The 17140-nt window shown below is 51.4% G+C and overlaps 1 protein-coding gene across 3 annotated transcripts in view; it reads right to left on the reverse strand.

The window, feature by feature from the left end:
* Positions 1–10356: 10356 nt before the first annotated feature.
* Positions 10357–17140, reverse strand: part of KAZN (kazrin, periplakin interacting protein) — a gene marked incomplete at its 3' end in the record, with an annotated part of 474913 nt that continues 468129 nt past the window's right edge. For all 3 annotated transcript variants that reach the window (XM_081255919.1, XM_081255920.1, XM_081255921.1), the window contains exons 14-15: positions 12133–12247; positions 10357–10521 (exon numbers count right to left, since the gene is read on the reverse strand). In XM_081255919.1, the coding sequence (XP_081112045.1) occupies positions 10357–10521; positions 12133–12247 (280 nt within the window). The remainder of the gene's footprint in view (positions 10522–12132; positions 12248–17140) is intronic.

Below are 17140 nucleotides of genomic sequence, written 5' to 3' on the forward strand. Positions count from 1 at the left end.
CAGTGAGGAGACACAGGGCGGCATCTTTCCCACAAATGCAGTTTGGCCTCTAACTTTGCAATGTCACAAGTTCAAAGGAGGCCATCTCTAGCTAGGAAGATTGGGTCAGTCCAAAAAAAAAAAAAGCAAGAATTTAAGATTATTTCATCTTTCCATGTTATTCTATGTGATGCAGATAGAGTGCTTGAAATTCAGGGGTAGGTTGTGTGCGTGCATGCATGTGAGCATGTGTGCATATGTATGTGGGATGTAGGGTGTAGGAGAAGGGACAGGGATCGCTTTGGGGTCAAGCCTAGTGGACGGTGAGTAGCTTAACTGGTCTCTTTTGGGGTCAAGAGACTGAAACCCAATTCCAGTCGACTTAAGCAGGCAGTGGGGGGCTCTGTGAGGGAGTGTCATGGACTGAAGTGTGTCCCCCAAATTCATATGTTGAAGTCCTATCCCCCAGTACCTCAGAAGGTGACTATATTTGGAGATGGGGGTCTTTAAAGAGGTGATTAAGTTAACATGTGGTCAGTAGGGTGGACCCTAATCCAATATGACTGGTTCCCTTATAAGAACGGGAGATTAGGACACAGCCACACACAGAGGGAAAACCATGGGAGGACACAGGGAGAAGACGGCCATCTACAAGCCAAAGAGAGAGGCCTCAGGGGAAACCAGCCCTGCCAACGCTTTGGTCTTGGATTTCTAGACTCTAGAACTGTGAGAAATTAAATTTCTGGTTTTTAAAAAGCCACATTGTCATGCTGACCCTAGCAAACTAATACAGGGAAGGAATGGGAGAGGTGGGAGGGGTTAGGGTATCGCTTAACCAACCCGCAGGAAGCAAGGGTGGACCTGGCTTAAGGGACAGTTGGATCCAGGGAGTATGGCAATCCACCCTGCTCCCGACCCCCTCTTATATGGGGATCTGGTTTGGCCTCATTCTCTCGGGCATCTCCTTGTGGGAGGGACATGGCAGCCTGTGACTCTGGGGCACATCTCATAGCTCAAGATCCGAAAGGAAAGCAAGAGCTAACCTTCCACTCACGATTTGAAACTGTCTAGGTAGAGGTTCTGATTTTCCTATTCAGATCTCAGGGCCAACTCCTGGGGCCACCGGCAGTGGCTGGGATGGGGGTGTGGCAGGGTTGGGATTGTTCCAGCCAGGATCACGTGCTCTGTGACCCGAAGTCAGGGGTGGGGGCGATGGGTATGGTGGATGCCACAGGACAACAGGGCACCATGATCAGCAGGGCCCCAACCCCAGGAATTACCCGTGATGAGAGTGGAACAATCCCCCAAGGCCAGCAGAAGAGGGGAAAGTGTGCTCAGCAGAGACACTGAGGCCCAGACAGGGAAAGGAAGTGGCCCAGGCCACACAGCCTGTGTCTGTGGCTGAGCTGGGGAGAGGGACAGCCGGCCCCTGCTAAGTCTTCAACTCCTAGCGTGTTTTTTTTTTTTAATTTAATTTAATTTATTTATTTTTTACATCTTTATTGGAGTATAATTGCTTCACAATGGTGTGTTAGTTTCTGCTTTATAACAAAGTGAATCAGTTATACATATACATATGTTCCCATATCTCTTCCCTCTTGCATCTCCCTCCCTCCCACCCTCCCTATCCCACCCCTTTAGGTGGTCAAATAGCACCGAGCTGATCTCCCTGTGCTCTGTGGCTGCTTCCAACTAGCTATCTATTTGACGTTTGGTAATGTATATATGTCCATGCCACTCCCTCGCTTTGTCACAGCTTACCCTTCCCCCTCCCCATATCCTCAAGTCCATTCTCTAGTAGGTCTGTCTTTATTCCTGTCTTACCCCTAGGTTCTTCATGACATTTTTTTTCTTAAATTCCATACATATGTGTTAGCATACGGTATTTGTCTTTCTCTTTCTGACTTACTTCACTCTGTATGACAGACTCTAGGTCCATCCACCTCACTACAAATAGCTAAATTTTGTTTCTTTTTATGGTTGAGTAATATTCCATTGTATATATGTGCCACATCTTCTTTATCCATTCATCCGATGATGGACACTTAGGTTGTTTCCATCTCCGGGCTATTGTAAATAGAGCTGCAATGAATATTTTGGTGCATGACTCTTTTTGAATTATGGTTTTCTCGGGGTATATGCCCAGTAGTGGGATTGCTGGCATGTTTGGAAGAGGAATGTGGGCTGACACATCAGCTGCTGCCAGGCTGCATCGCTAATTTGCTTATTTCCTATTTTGTTTGTTTTTTAATAAGATGGGGAGGATAGAGATGTGGTGTGAGATTAGCTATTATAAGTACTCACTCAACCAGACCATTCTGATCCCTATATTATTATCCTGTTTGAAGTCAAGAGCTCACGGGCTGTCTTTGCCCTTTAAACCCATAATTTACAGAGTAATTTTCTGCCAGGTGGAGGGAGTGTTCCAGTAATGCCGCACTTAACAATGGGAAGTCTCTTTAGCCCTGGGAACATCTGGCTTCAGGAACTTCTTACTGTAAACAGCTGGGTTTGGCCAGCCAGCCTCAGGCCAGTGGGTACCAGCCCAGACTCCGTAGAGAGCCAGTCGGCAGGGCTAAGATCCCAGCTCCCATGCCCTAGCTCCACACACAAGGACCCTGGGAATCTATGTAACAGCTCTGTGCCTCAGTTTCCCCACCTGTCGGATGAGAAGAACAATGCCAATCCAGAGCAAAACCACATACAGCTGTGATTCTCAACTGCAGATGATTTTGCCTTCCCGGGGGACATTTGGCAAAGTCTGGAGAAATTTGGGGCTGTCATGACAGGAGGTGGGAAGCTCTTGGCTTCTAGTGAGTAGAGATGAGGGATGCTGCTAAACATCCTGCGATGCTCAGGACAGCACTCCTCCTCCCTGCAAAGTACCTCCAGGATGTTGGCAGTGTGGAGGTTGAGAAACCCTGCTTTAAAGGACAGGGCAAGTGTCTGGTCAATGCTGGCTCTTACTAGATCTGACCACTGAATTCTCAGTCCTGTTTCTGGTGCTTCTGTAAGCTGTCAGGCACCTGAACTCAAGTTTCTTTTCCTCTCTGAATATCAGGGGGCTCATCTTCCCTGGGGTCCAGCTGCCCTGCCCCACTGCTAGGGAGAGGAAGCAGCTCAGGAAAGAAGAACCATGCCCCTCTCCACCCCCTGGGCCACATTAAAGGATTCCAGGCCACATACTCCCCTGAGAGTCACAGGGCACTCCATTCTCTCTCCAGATGTGAGACTCACTGGGCTGATCCCACCCCTGCTGGGCTTGTGACCTTACTCCACTGAGCCAGTGAGATTCCACCCTGAGACTTCGCTAGAACTCCTGGGTGAGAGCCTCTCTCTTGTGCAGGGGTAGCTAAGCTGGGAGGTTGTGTGTCTCATGGTAATTTTGCCAACTGTTGGGATCAACCTGTCTGGGAATAAACCTGACGTAGCGAGAAGAAACGTCAAGGGACAAAGAAAGATGAGGATCCTGAAAATATCATTTACCACTCTGGATCCAAAGCTAGTTGTCCTACACTATTCTTTCCAGAAGCCAATAAGTTCCTTTTTGTTTTTATTTTAATTAATTAATTAATTAATTAATTTTTTTGCAATACGCGGGCCTCTCACCGTTGTGGCCTCTCCCGTTGCGGAGCACAGGCTCCAGACGCGCAGGCTCAGCGGCCATGGCTCACGGGCCCAGCCGCTCCATGGCATGTGGGATCTTCCCGGACCGGGGCACGAACCTGTGTCCCCTGCATCGGCAGGCGGACTCTCAACCACTGCGCCACCAGGGAAGCCCCCTTTTTGTTTTTAAACCAGTGTTTGAGTTGGGGTTTGTCACCTGTCACTGGCTAATACAGAAATCCCACCTGTCCTAGAAATTTTTTTCCCAGTTGTATTTTTCTAGGGCCTTGCCTTTTTTTTCCCCCTTCACCAAATCATAAGCTTCTTGAGGGCAGGGCTTGTATAGAAAACTAAATTATCTCAGCGTACTATGTAGCAACAGAACTTTCTGCCATGATATGGGAATGCTCTGTATCTGTGTTCTCTGATCCAGCAGCCACCAGGCACAGGCAGCTATGGAGTGCTTGAAATGTGCTGGTGCAGCTGAGAAATGGAATGTTAAATTATATTTAATTTTAATTAATTATTATAGTAATTTAAATTGCCACCCATGGCTTGGCTGCCGGATCAAACAGCATAGCTGTATAGCATCTTGTACTGGTGGTGATGCTCTGTCAATTTTTATTGATTGATTGATTGATCCGTTCATTTGCTTAATGAACAGGGAGAGAGTGTGGGAGGCTGTATTGGTGGATATAGTACGTGGGCAGTCACAGCCCCACAGGTCCCATGCGGATAACTGTAATGCAAAGTGGAGAACACAGAATGTTTTGGAGGAGGCCCAGGTCAGATTCTCTGGAAGCTCAGGGAGGAAGTTCAGAGAGTAGCTGGAGGTGAGATCAGACGAGGTTCTCAGGGGGAGTAATCAAATACGAGATCAATGAATGGGTGCAAAAAAAAGGCCTTTTTTCAGTCCCACTTACTGTGTTCCTCCCACAGGGCCTTTGCACATGCTGACCTGCTGTCTAGAATCCTCTTCCTTTTCTTCTTCACCTGCTGAACTCCCTTCTGCCCAGGCCTCACCTCCTCTTGACTACATGAAACCCCCATAAGATAAGCTCTCTGACGACCAGCTACCTCTGCTCTCAGGACTGGGCACAGCTACAATTTCACACCGCCCAGGAGTATTTGATTCACTTCTCTATTCCCTGCTGGATGGGAAGCTCTGTGCAGGCAGAGGCTGGGCAGAATTTCATTCACATTGTATCCTCAGCATTTAGCTCAGCGTCTGCCTGCCTGGAATGTGCTTCCCCCAGATCTTTGCAGGGGAAAGCATGTCTCAGCTCAGAAGTCCTCTAGGACAGCCCCACCCCCCTCATCCCGTGTACCACTCATCACTTCTGAAATCAGTCACCCCAGTCATGGATGAGTTTCTTGTCTTCCTTTGCTAGGTTATATGAGTTCTATCCCTGTATCCCCAGCATCAAGAACAGGCCCTGGTACCCAAGAGGATTTACTAAATACAGTATGTGTGGTCAGCCGGCTGAAACTGGTCATGCCCAGGCCTCTCTCATAGTGTCTTCTAACTTTTCCAAGTCCTCCCTGTTCAATGCACACTTCCCGAGTATTCGCCCACTGCCAGAACTTAGCAATGAGCTAGGGAGTCAGGCTGGGCTCCTGTCCTGGGAGAAGCATACAATCTGGCTCACTGGGGTGGGGTTCCATCAGGGCCAGTCGGACACCTGGGTGGAGCCTTCAGACCATCCCCTACCTCCTGTGATTTGGGCTTTGCCAGGAGGGCCCAGCTGTCAGCCATGATCTTGATACTCAGTGTGTGTGTCTCTGGACTAGCAACACAACCTGGGAGCTTATTAGAAATGCCAGATCTCAGGCCCCACCCCAAACCTCCTGAGTCAGCATCTGCATCCCCAAAATACCTGTCCCTTCCAGGTGCATTTTTTTAAAATAAATTTATTTATTTATTTTTATTTTTGGCTGCTTTGGGCCTTCATTGTTGTGTGCGGGCTTTCTCTGGTTGCGGCAAGCGGGGGCTATTCTTCATTGCGGTGGGCGGGCTTCTCATCGCAGTGGCTTCTCTTATTGCGGAGCACGGGCTCTAGGGGTGTGGGCTTCAGTAGTTGTGGCACGCGGGCTCCATAGTTGTGGCTCGCGAGCTCTAGAGCACAGGCTCAGTAGTTGTGGTGCACAGGCTTAGTTGCTCCGCGGCATGTGGGATTTTCTCAGGCCAGGGCTCGAACCCATGTCCCCTGCACTGGCAGGCAGATTCTTAACCACTGCGCCACCAGGGAAGCCCTCCCAGGTGCATGTTAAAGTTTGAGAAGCACCGAGCTAGGACACCTGTGGTTTTACCACTGCTACGGACTGAATGTCTGTGTCCTCCCCAAATTCTTATTTGAAAAATTCTAACCCACCATGTGATGGTATTAGGAGATGGGGCCTTTGGGAGGTGATTAGGTCACGAAGATGGTGTCCTCATGATGGGATTAGTGCCCTTATAAGACATCGGACAGCTTGCTTCCTCTCTCTCTCCCTGCACACTGGGAGGACACAATGAGAAGGCACCCATCTGTGAACCAGGAAGAGAGCCCTCACCAAGTGAATTAGCTGGCACCTGGATCTTGGACTTCCCAGCCTCTAGAACTGTGAGGAATAAACGTCTGTTGTTTAAGCCCCCATAGTCTCCAGTATTATGTTGTAGCAGCCCGAGCCGACTGAGACGACCGCTGAAGATCTATTCTGATGATCTGGAAATGTGAATACCCCAGAAGAGGGACACGGTGAAGCAAATGATATCAAGGGAGGGGTGGCTGGTCAGATGTTCCCCTCCTGACAGCGGGGTTCTGGGACAGGAGGCAGCACTCTGATGGGGACAGTAGGCGCCTGACTTTTCCAATAGGACAGAATGCACCAGAGCTCCATTTTGAGCGCTGCCACCTGGTAATGTAAGTCCTGTGCTGGAAGGTGAGGGTGAGGATGGGAACACCAACATTGTAGTGGGGGTGGTGCTCAGCGGGGAGGAACGAGCCTGGGATCTGGAGGCAGGTGACTGAGCTGGAGTCCTGCCCGGTCACGTCTTAGCTTAATGGAGCTGGGCAAGCCCCTCAGCCTTAACCTCAGTTTCTCCGTCTATGAAATGGGTTAATAATCACCCCTCTCAAAGAGACTGTTGGGAAAACGGAATGAGAACACACAGAGAAAAAGGCCAGCTCATCAGTGAAGTGTTGTGGAGTAGTATTTATTGTTACAGTGTTAAAATTCACTCTTGGGAAGACATTCCGGGCTATGATCAGTAACTAAAGGTCAGGAACATCATCTTAGCTCATGGACAACTCGTTTCCTTTGCACCCACAGACTCCCTGGGGTGTTAGGGCTCAGGAAATTCTCATCAGCCAACCACTGGGAATGATGTTAGTGTCAGAAGATGCTAGTTCCCACAAGGTTTCTTTTTCTTGCCACTCCACTGCCAGGAGCCTGCTGGAACCTCGAAGGGCAGAGCAGAAGGGATGGTGCCCAGAAAATATGGGTTGTGATGGGAAGGGGGAGAGCTAGGCTTGGAGCACCGAACACGGAAGTCACATCTTGCCAAATCGTCCTGTTCTGCTGGACCCAGCCCTGTCCGGTGACCTAGAGATTGGGGGTCACTGTTCTGAGGCCCCTCCATGCTGGCTGGGCTGTGTGGAGACCCCTTCCCCTCGGCTTCGTCTGGTCCAGGCTCTCCTGTGGCTTTTCCTTGCCTCCTGCAGCCGGGGCTCCGATGATTGCGATGCTGACACAGACAGATTTCTCGGAGAAGAGCCCTGCTCAGCCAAGGACAAGAGAGCCTTGTCCACAGACAAGAGGCGCCTGGGGTCAGAAAGCGGAGTCCACCTGGCAGGTGCCTTCTGATGGTTCTGGTCCCCAGCTTCTGGGAGGAATATGGGGTGTCTCTGCCCACCCTGGTTCTCCCCAACCTCTGGCAGCGGCCACCTCTTTTTAAGGGGCCAGCACCCATGGGTGCAGGCGACCTCTTCCAGAAGCACATTCACATGGTTCCGAGGTCCAGATGCCATGTCACCCTTTAAAGACCAAGACCGTGACTCAGGCCGTTTGGACAGGAGGTGGCAGGTCACTGTTCTGTGGGTGGCCGCTCTGCCAGCCTTTGTTAACCGCTACCAGAACCTCTCTGCCAAGTCTGCACCCCCTGCTCTTCTTGCCCGCTCTTGAAGCAGGGTTGACATTTAGGATTTTTCCAGCAGAGAGAGCTCACCTGATTTAACTCTGTATGGAGGTTGTTTAACATGTATCAGCCAACCCATCCTCATGTTGCAAAGCCAGCTCCAAACGCTTGCCTGGCTGCCAGGGATACAGAGCATCCGGGAGGCGAGAATGTGCTCTTAGGGCATCGTTTGGACCAAAAGGTGCATCCAAGGTTGCCCACGTTGCCCCAGGCCTGCCGGCTGAATGCTGCGAATGTTTTGGGCAGTGCCATCCCTGCCAGTGACCGCCCCCCCCAAACTGTCCACTTGCCCATCTTGTCCACAAGTCGGGGAACAATGCATTGGTTTCAAATAATCAGACCTGCATCCAGGCACCTGTCGGTTTGCCATTCCTGCTCTCCCTGCGGGAATAACTGCCTTCTGGGTTTGCTCCTTCCCGAGAGGCAGATCCTGGGGTGCCGGCTCAGCCAGCCTGGATGCTGGCTCGGGAGTGGCCGATGGCATCAGGTTAGAGGGAGGTTTTAACTCCTCTCTCCGGCTGCGGGCTCTGCAGTCTCCGATCCCGTGTGTGTGGCTGAATGTCATGAAGTTACTGGGTTTGGAACCTCCGCAAAGCTTCGCCCCTTGTTCCAGAGCTTCACCCCTCGGGCCCTGGAATCAGAAATGTGTCCCTAGGAGGCCAAACATTCAGACAAAAGGGAGCATCCACCTGTCCACAACTAGGCATTTGGTTTCCGGTGGTGAGAAAAGCTGTGCTTGTGTTAAGGTTAGGAAACCAAGGTCTTCGGCCTCGGGGAGGAGGAATTCTCAAGTTCATCAGGCCTCGGGTTGTGCTTTTCCTTGAGGGGAAGTAATTCATTGGGTTGAAGAACGTGCTTTGACGGTTCTTGGAGGCTGACCCTGCTTCTAGTCCTGGAAATTCAAACTTCTTATAGACTGTTGGTACCAAAGGCTTCAATGGAAGTCGAGCACCGTGGTTCCAACAAAGGATTTGCTTTGATAACCTAAGTGTAAGTAGAACTCCAATGCCATGTGCCCTTCCCTAATCATTCCTCAGCATCGAGGTCAATGAACTCAAGCCTGAACACATGGATCAAACTCATTTTCAAGGGTTATGTACGTGGGATTTTCCTCTTTTGGGGAAGTCAAGTCCTACTGGGGGCTCTAGAGAGTCTGAACATTAAACATTTCTTGCCCTCCTTTTGCATGTTGCTCCAATCAAAACAGTTGGAGAGGACTTCCCTGGTGGTCCAGTGGTGAAGATTCTGCCCTCCCATTGCAGGGGGTGCAGGTTCAATCCCTGGTCGGGGAAGTTCCGCACGCCGTGCGGTGCGGCCCCCCAAACAAACAAACAAAAACAACAACAACAAAAAACAGGTGGAGAGAACCAGTACAATATCAGTACAGTATCAGTTCTGTGTTGTAAATGGGAAAGTAGACACCCACCCTGGACCCCATAACTTCCCACCTGTCTCCTGAGAGGTTACAAAGTGTTACAGACGTTAGCAAGTGTTAATCCTCACAACATCCCCGGAAGGGAACCAGAAGTATTGTAGATGAAGACATTGAGGCACAGAGAGGTGAGGCCACTGGGAAGAAGCTACACAGCAAAACAGTAGTAGAGTCAAGAAGAGGGCTGGGGATCCCCTGCACCACCTTAGCGACCTGTGAGCTTCAGCTCAATTAGGGCACTGGTGAGCACACCTGTGTGTCAGGTGACAGACGTCACAACAAGGTTTGCTGGGTTAACGATGACAAGCGTTTCCCTGTTCCCAGTCCCAAACCCGCTGTCACACTTGGTACAGTTGTCACGGACCTAACTCAGTCAACCCCGATCCTATCGACACGATATCCTTCATCCTGATGACCAGATATCTGCACTTCCTGGCAATGTCAGTGCTCAGCCACACCCCCGCAGGGATGTCACCTGCCTCCACCCAGGACAGCCACTCCCAGGAGGAGGGAGCAAGTAGCCCTTTAACATGTCCACCCGGATGTGACACACGGCTTTTAGGATGGGAATGACCTTCCCGTTTTGCCTTCTCCCAAGAGAGATTCAGTGACCCAAGTCAGAAGCCAAGTTATTGGTCATGGGGGGCATGGATGCTGGAGCCGAGACCTCCACCAGGCTGGCCAGAAGGGTCCACGTGGTGACCGGTCAGCCTCCAGCTTTGCTAGCTCCTGTTGCTGTCACTGCCGGGCTCTGCGTGTCTGGCTGGAGTCCCACCTGCTCCTCCTGGGAGGGTGTTTTGGGGAACCCGGTGCCTCTTTCCATCCTGGTGGCTCAGTTCAAGGCTCCCAGGACCACCTGAACTGCTCAGTGGCTGAGTCACTCCGAGGTGGAGCCTTGATGACAGAGGTGCTGGGCACCCTGACGGGCCCTCTGGGCCAGTCTCCCTCCCGTGAGCACGGAAGTCCACAGCCCGCTCAAGTCAGGCAGGCTGGTGCCCCCTCGTTCCTCGGGCTTCCCATCCGAAGTCACAGCAGTCTGCTGGGAGTTCCCGGGTCTAGAGGAGCATCCTCAGGCCGAGGTCACTATGTACAACAGCGACAGTCCCTGGCTGTCCTTCATCCCTGCGTCTCTCTGTGTTGGGTCTGGTGGAGCATCGGCTCCTTACACGTTGGTGACCTCCAGGCCATTGTAGCCTTCCAGACGGCACTGCTCGGGCCTGCCCTGGGAGTCGTCGTCTCCGCAATCTTCGTTTTGAAGAGAGCCATAGTCATCGTGGAAATCGGGGTCTTTGCTGCTGAAGCCCCTTCCTATCTTTCCCAGGGGCAGCTGAGAAGAGAGGAATGCGAACAAAGGACAGGAAGAAGAGAAAAAAAGAATTGAATGTGCTTGGATCTGGGAAATGTGGGGTCTCCAATTTCAGTTGCTGTGTGACCTTACCTAACCTCTCTGTGCCCCTCCTGTTATGACTAATACTCCACTCCTCAGGGAGACTGAGAGGACTTTTGTGAGTTAACCTTAGGAGAGAGCTTTGTGTTCCCAGCTAGAAGGAACCAGTTTGTTACTGAGGGTGAGGGCAAATGTAGTCTTTCTGCTTATCTACCGAAGTCTCTCACTTTCCTCCTCAGCAGGGGGAGGGGGGGTGAGAATGAGTGTGGGTGTGAGGTCTGACTGCGAGCGTGAGGTCTGACTGCATTCCCAGGTCCAGAAGAAATATTCCAGCATTGCCTGGTGTGGCAGAAAGAGTGTGGGTTTTGGAGACGCACAAACTGGGGTTTGGATCCCTGCTCTGCCATTTCCCAGCTGTGTGACCTTGGACAAGTTACCTGTCCCCTCTGAGCCTCAGTTTTCTTAGCTACAAAATGGGACTAATAATTCCTTTCTCCCAGAGTTGTTGCAAAGAGTAGAAATCCATCTGGGAAGCACACAGCAAGGTGCTGGCAGACAGTAGCTATAATTATCAGACATGGTGGCCCCTCAGTAAATAGTTCTCTCTTAGGGTAGTCATGACAGTGCTTTGTAATTATTTATTTATTTGACCACCTTTCTTTCTGGACCAGTGTTTCTCAACCTTTTTTTCAATACTGCCCCCCTTAAAAAGAAGACTTTTTAGACATTTTTTCCCTAATCACACTCCCACTATGAAATTTTCATGCCACAGGTATACTGTGCATCTGTTTATGTGCCATGCGTATAGCTGTGCTTTATGCATAAAACGAGTAAGGTTTTTTGTGCCCTCCCTGACCTGAACCAATTTTCACCCCTTTGGGGGTAACAGCACTCCCAGTGGGAATGCACAGCCTAGACTGAAAGCATCTTAATGGTGAGGGTGGCCGTTTCTTCATGTTTATCTCCCACACTCAGGACGTGCCTGGGATGCACTTAGTACCTGAAACTGTCTGCTGAATAAATGGAAGAATTTTGGATTATCTGCTTCTGTCGTCCGTGTCTATACACCTCCGTTTAGGAATCTGTGTCGCCCTGAGTCCACATGATCAGACCCAACTACACATGTTCTTATGCACCAGAGGCTCATCCACTGCTCTTGGTCAGGCCATTGGAGTTCAAAATCTAAGTCAGTGGCCCTTAGAGTTTAGGGTGTGTTGGAACCCTCTGGGCAGCCTTGCGGCATGCGGGGTTCCCCTTGCCCCCAGAGGCCCTTGAGTCAGGAGGCCCAGGTGGGTCCCAGAATCTGCATGTTAAGCATCCACCCAGGGGAGTCTGATGCAGACAGGTAAGACCTGCACTTCGAGATACAGTGACAAAGACCCCACAAGGCTGAGTGTGTCTTAACCATCATGCAGGTCCCTTGAGGGTGGCTTCCAGGGCCTCTCTCCCAGCTGCACCTGTGACCTGGCCCATCGGCCCCCCTCCAGACGACACAAAGACCTTTCTTTCCCAGGCTGGGGGACCCCCAGGGAAACACATGGAGCGACCTACCCGGCCAGCCTTGTACTTGATCCCACTGCTGTTCTCCTCCTTCCCCGCCCGGGTGATGCTGGAGGCCCTCCCCGGGGGCGTTCCGAATCGCTCAGCCTCCCGGATGCCTGTGGAGCTGAGGAGAGACCCAGTGCAAGTCAGCAGGGCTGCGGCAGCCGGGGGTGTGTGTCAGCTACTGCCGCCCAGAGACACAGACACTCGCTCACACCAGGAACTGTGACCGCAACTGCGGTGTACTGAGTATCTCCTACGCGCCACCACCGTGCTAAGCGCTTTACAAACACAATCCTCACGGCACACACCTAGAGGCCAGGCTGCCGTCTCTCGCTGCCGATGAGGAAAAGGGGCACAGAGAGGTCAAGAGACCTGCCCAAGATCACACAGCTGGAAGGGGCACAGCCAAGATCTGAACCCCGGTCTCAGAGACCCCAAAGTCTCTCTTAAGCCCCCAGTGCCCGCAAACCCTATCAGGAGAGGGGAGACTTGATGGGAGAAGTCCCACAAGTCAGCTCATTAGGTGTGACTGGAGAAACAGCAAGAAAGTTTCCCCCACTCTGCATTTGGAATCTGGGTCCCCCACTGACTTGTTACCCCCATAGCTCCCTTCCTTGTACAGAAGCATCAAAGGCTTCTGTTAGAACTGGACTTGGCAAACTACAGCCTGTGGGCCGAATGCAGCTAGCTGACTGATTTTTTTTATACCTCTTTATTAGGAGTATAATTGCTTAACAATGGTGTGTTAGTTTCTGCTTTACAACAAAGTGAATCAGTTATACATATACATATATCCCCTCCCTCTTGCGTCTCCCTCCCACCCTCCCCATCCCACTAGCTGACTGATTTTGTAAATAAAGTTTTATTGGAACCCAGTCCATTGGTTTGCACGTTGTCTATGGCTGCTTCCTTACTACCACGACAGAGCTGTCTACTTGGACACAGACCACATGGCTCTCGAGTGCTCACATCTTCACTATCTGGCCTTTTATGGAAGAAGTTGGCCGGCCCCTGCGTTAGAACCTTAGTGCTGGCGCGTATGGAGTATGGAGTTGGGGCAAGAAACTGGCTCAGATACAGTAGTTCCGAACTTCGTCCTCCCACCTGCCTTCCTTCTCTTTTAGATTTTGGGCAAACCAGTGTGTCTCTAGGGCTCCCGTCTTTCTCTGCCTGCAGGGTTGGCCCCAGCATGGGCAGACACTTCTGTACCTTCCCTGTCAACCTCACCAATCCCAAGATGCTGGTGTCCAGCATCTTTCTTGGAGCTTTAGTGGCATTGAAATCCTGGCTTGACTCTCCACTGGCTGCGTGACCTCGAGCACGTCACTTCGTTTCTTGAAAGCTGGGCTTCTCTATCTGCCAGATGGGGATCGTATTAGAGCCAACTTCATGAAGTGATCGCGAGGGTTAGTTAACAAGTGCTTTGGAGCTTAGCTGGGATCCAGTGAATGGCTATAATGATAATAAGTCATATTTACAGTAAAAACTTATTACAGAGGAATTGGCTCTGGCTGACCGGCGGGCAGGAGGTGGCTTTACAGGAGCCGTGAGCCTCGGCTCAGGCCACCACGGAGGTGGACTCATGAAGAGAAATGAACCTTCTAATATCTTTTAAGCTGCCTTAGAGAAGCTCTGCTTCTTTGGGGGCAAGTTCTGCGGAGAAAGTTCAAGGGAGGGGAGGGTGCTGGGCAGAGGACCGCACTGGCTGCTGGGCGGCAGGTGAAGGTGAGTTCTCAGGTCCCCGGGTGCCAGGGCATCTTCGTCACAGGGAGGCTCTTTCTCTGTGGCGGGTCAGGAACTGAGGTCTTCATTGATGACCTCCCTCTCTGCTCCATCTGGGGATGGAATGCCCTGGGTCTACTGGGGAAGCTGTTCTAAGTGCAGAAGCCATGAAGATCTAAACTCCTGCAGCCAGCTGTGCTTGCTGTCTTGTGGGAAGTGCATTAAACCCCCCTGACTCATGGAACATCAGCTGTCTGATGAGCTTGGGAGAACTCCAGAGCCCCTCCTTTTGTTTTTCACTGAAAAAGAGATGGAAGTCCAGAGGGGATGTGTGTCTCATCCAGGGATACACAAGACACACAGTGGCAGGGATGGAACTTGAACTTGGGCCTCTAGGAGCAAGATCTAGACCATGTTTTTCCCACCTTGGGGGTCAGCGTAGGACCCAGAGGAGGAGAAAGAATGTGGAGTGGGGTTAATCTCAACATTTCTCTTATAAGTTCATTGGAGGATTAAATGAGAGGACATATATAAAATGCTGAGAAGGGGCTGGCATAGCATGAGTAATTGCTGTGATCAACACAGGGGTTGAGGGGTACAGACCTGGCTTGAGTCCCTGCTCAACCATCCCCTAGCTGTGCCCTCATGTGAGCTGATTCCCTTGCTGGGCCTCAGTTTCCTCATCTGTACAATGGAGCCCAGTACGCAGTTCTGGTCTTAACAAACCATCCCCTGAGCAGAAAGTGGCTGCCTTTGTGGTGTAGACAGAGGAGCAGAGGGCAGTTCCTGTCACCACTGTGCCAAAACACCTTCCCTTCTAGCTTTTTCCACTGTGGCTAAAACCGTACCGTTCCTGCTGCGGATTAAAAGTCACGAAAACGCAAATAGGCCGAGCGCAAGGTTACGGTCTTTGGAGGCTTGACATGGCTAATTGAATATTTCTACTTCCGTCGTCAGACCTTGAGGGAGTGGAATGCTGGAAGGATAAGTTTTAATGAGGGAAGTTTCGGGAAGATAGGGCATCTCTTTGACTCATTTCCTGAGTCAATGTAGAGGGTGTCCTGGGCACTAAAAAGGCATCGTGTGCAGGAAGGAAGGTGGCGGGGTGGGAATCAGCCTCTGCCAGCGGGGCTGGCCTGAGGGCTGAGTCTCACCCAATTAAATGAAAGTTTAGGAGGCCGTGAGGTGCAAGATGCTTTGGTGGAGCCGAGTGAAGTGGGGGAGGACAGCGTATTAATTGGCCACCTACTGTGTTCCAGGCATGACGCCCGGTCCTTCCCCCACCGACCCTCCCGAAGCCCTGGGAAGGAGGAGTGATTGTCCGCATTTCAAGATGAGGGAACTGAGGCTCCAGAAGGCAAGTTTCTTGCTAAAACCACAGATGATGGAAGAGGAGCCAGAATTCAGCCCCCAAAGGCCCTGCTGTGCGCCCTCCTTACATAGGACCATGACTCCATGGGCTACACCGCCCCAGGGCCGGGTCTCTGGGCTCACAGCTCAGTGACCGTTTGGGGGTGGGGTGAGGCAGAATATTATGAAACATCACCTTCTTGTGGGTGCCTAAAAATCTCAATGTGCCCCTTTCCCCACCTGGCTCAGGTGACCTGCCAGGGGGCCCAGGAATACTCCCCCTTGTCTGCTGCCTGGATCTCTCAGACCTGGGTAGCCTGCCAGCCACGGAGGTAGGGCTGTGACAAGGCCTCTTATTCTGTGTGCTCGAGGGCTGAGTCTGTTTGAGTTCATAATGGAATTGCTCTTCCTGCTGAAAGGCTGATGAGGACACTGGAGCAAAGTGACAGAAAGGGGAGCCCCAGGGAACCAACTCAGGAGGAAACTGCTTCACTGAGACACTCCAGCGTTCCTGTGAGGTCAGGGGACATGAACTGTCAGTTATCGTGGGGCGTCTCTGGGTCAGGCTCCGCGTTCACTTTGTCTCACTGTTTATACTTCAGGATGGAGGCTCAGGAGCCCCCTGGGAGGGGCCCAGGGAGGTGAGACCCCTGCTCGACACAGTTCCCCTGTTGTTCTGGCCACTCTTTCTGCCCTTTAGGGAAGCAGCAAAGCATGATGCTTTGAATCCCAGCTCCTCAGTTTATCAGCTTATGTCCCCAGGCAAGATATGCAGCCTTGCTGTACCTTAGTTTTCTCATCTGTGAAATGGGGCACACGCACCCGCCTCTAGAAGGTGGCAACAACGTGCTAGGTTCTGAGCCTGGCCCGTGGCAGACCTTAGCAAATGGTTATGGTAGCTTGATAACCCCACCTTATAACTGTGTCTGGAGGGGGAAGGAGGAGGGAAAGGAGGGAGATGCCGGCTGAGTCTTGCATCCTTGGAAACAAAAAGGGGTACTTTGGGGCCATGGGTCACGAGGCCACAGGATGGGGAGGAGTATTTACAAGAGAGATGCAATGTTTGTCTGATGCTTCCAAGGCCTAAAGGGGACTCTTCTCAGGCCTAACATTCAGAGAGAATCTACAGGCTGAATCCGCCTTGTGCCTGACCCCCTGTTAGTGACAGGATACACCGTCCTTCAGGCAAGTGCTGGAGATGGTCACACATTTTCATTAAGGCTTTTTTTTTTTTTGGCTCCTGTGATGCTTTGGAACGGCTTGGCTACTCCCTGCATCCTTTTGGTCCACTGATTTATTTCTCTGGATCTTTAACACACAGTCCTGTGACAGAGTTGGTGCTAGACCGGGATTTACCGGGAGAAGCAAGAAGTCAGTGTGTGTCAAAGTAGACATCACAAGATGATGTCAGAAAGTGCTCCCCCTCAGTCCCTTTGGTCATATGGTTGTCATGGCAATGAGAGGAGGCTGGAGGACATGATGTCATATTGGACCCTATAAACTCTTGGTAAATGTGCCTTTCCTAGAGTTGGGTTGGGTGCTGATGTTCCCTGACTTCCTGGTCATGGGCCATTAATACATGGAGACTATAATCTCCCAAGATGCTCTGAGCTGACCACCCCCCTGTGACTACAGGCATCACATCTACCGGGTGATGTGGGATCACAGATGTGATCAGGGGTCACGTCTCCTGGAGAGTGGAACCAGGTGCTCATCAGCCCCCACCTCCAAGCTTCCCAGTGTGGTGGAGGGTCACAGGAGTCCCTGCTGGTAGATTCCAGCACTGCCACGAACTCCCGTCTAGTCTTGAGCAGGTCACAACACCTCTCTGAAGCCTGTCACCTTATCCGTACAAGGAGGCAACGATTCCTTCTCGCTCAGCTTCCTTCACGGGGAGGAGGCGAAAATGAAACAAGGGACGTGACGACACATGATATCAGTG

The sequence above is a fragment of the Mesoplodon bidens genome (genome assembly GCF_964165515.1).
Source record: "Mesoplodon bidens genome assembly, chromosome: 2".
Lineage (NCBI taxonomy): Eukaryota > Metazoa > Chordata > Mammalia > Artiodactyla > Ziphiidae > Mesoplodon > Mesoplodon bidens.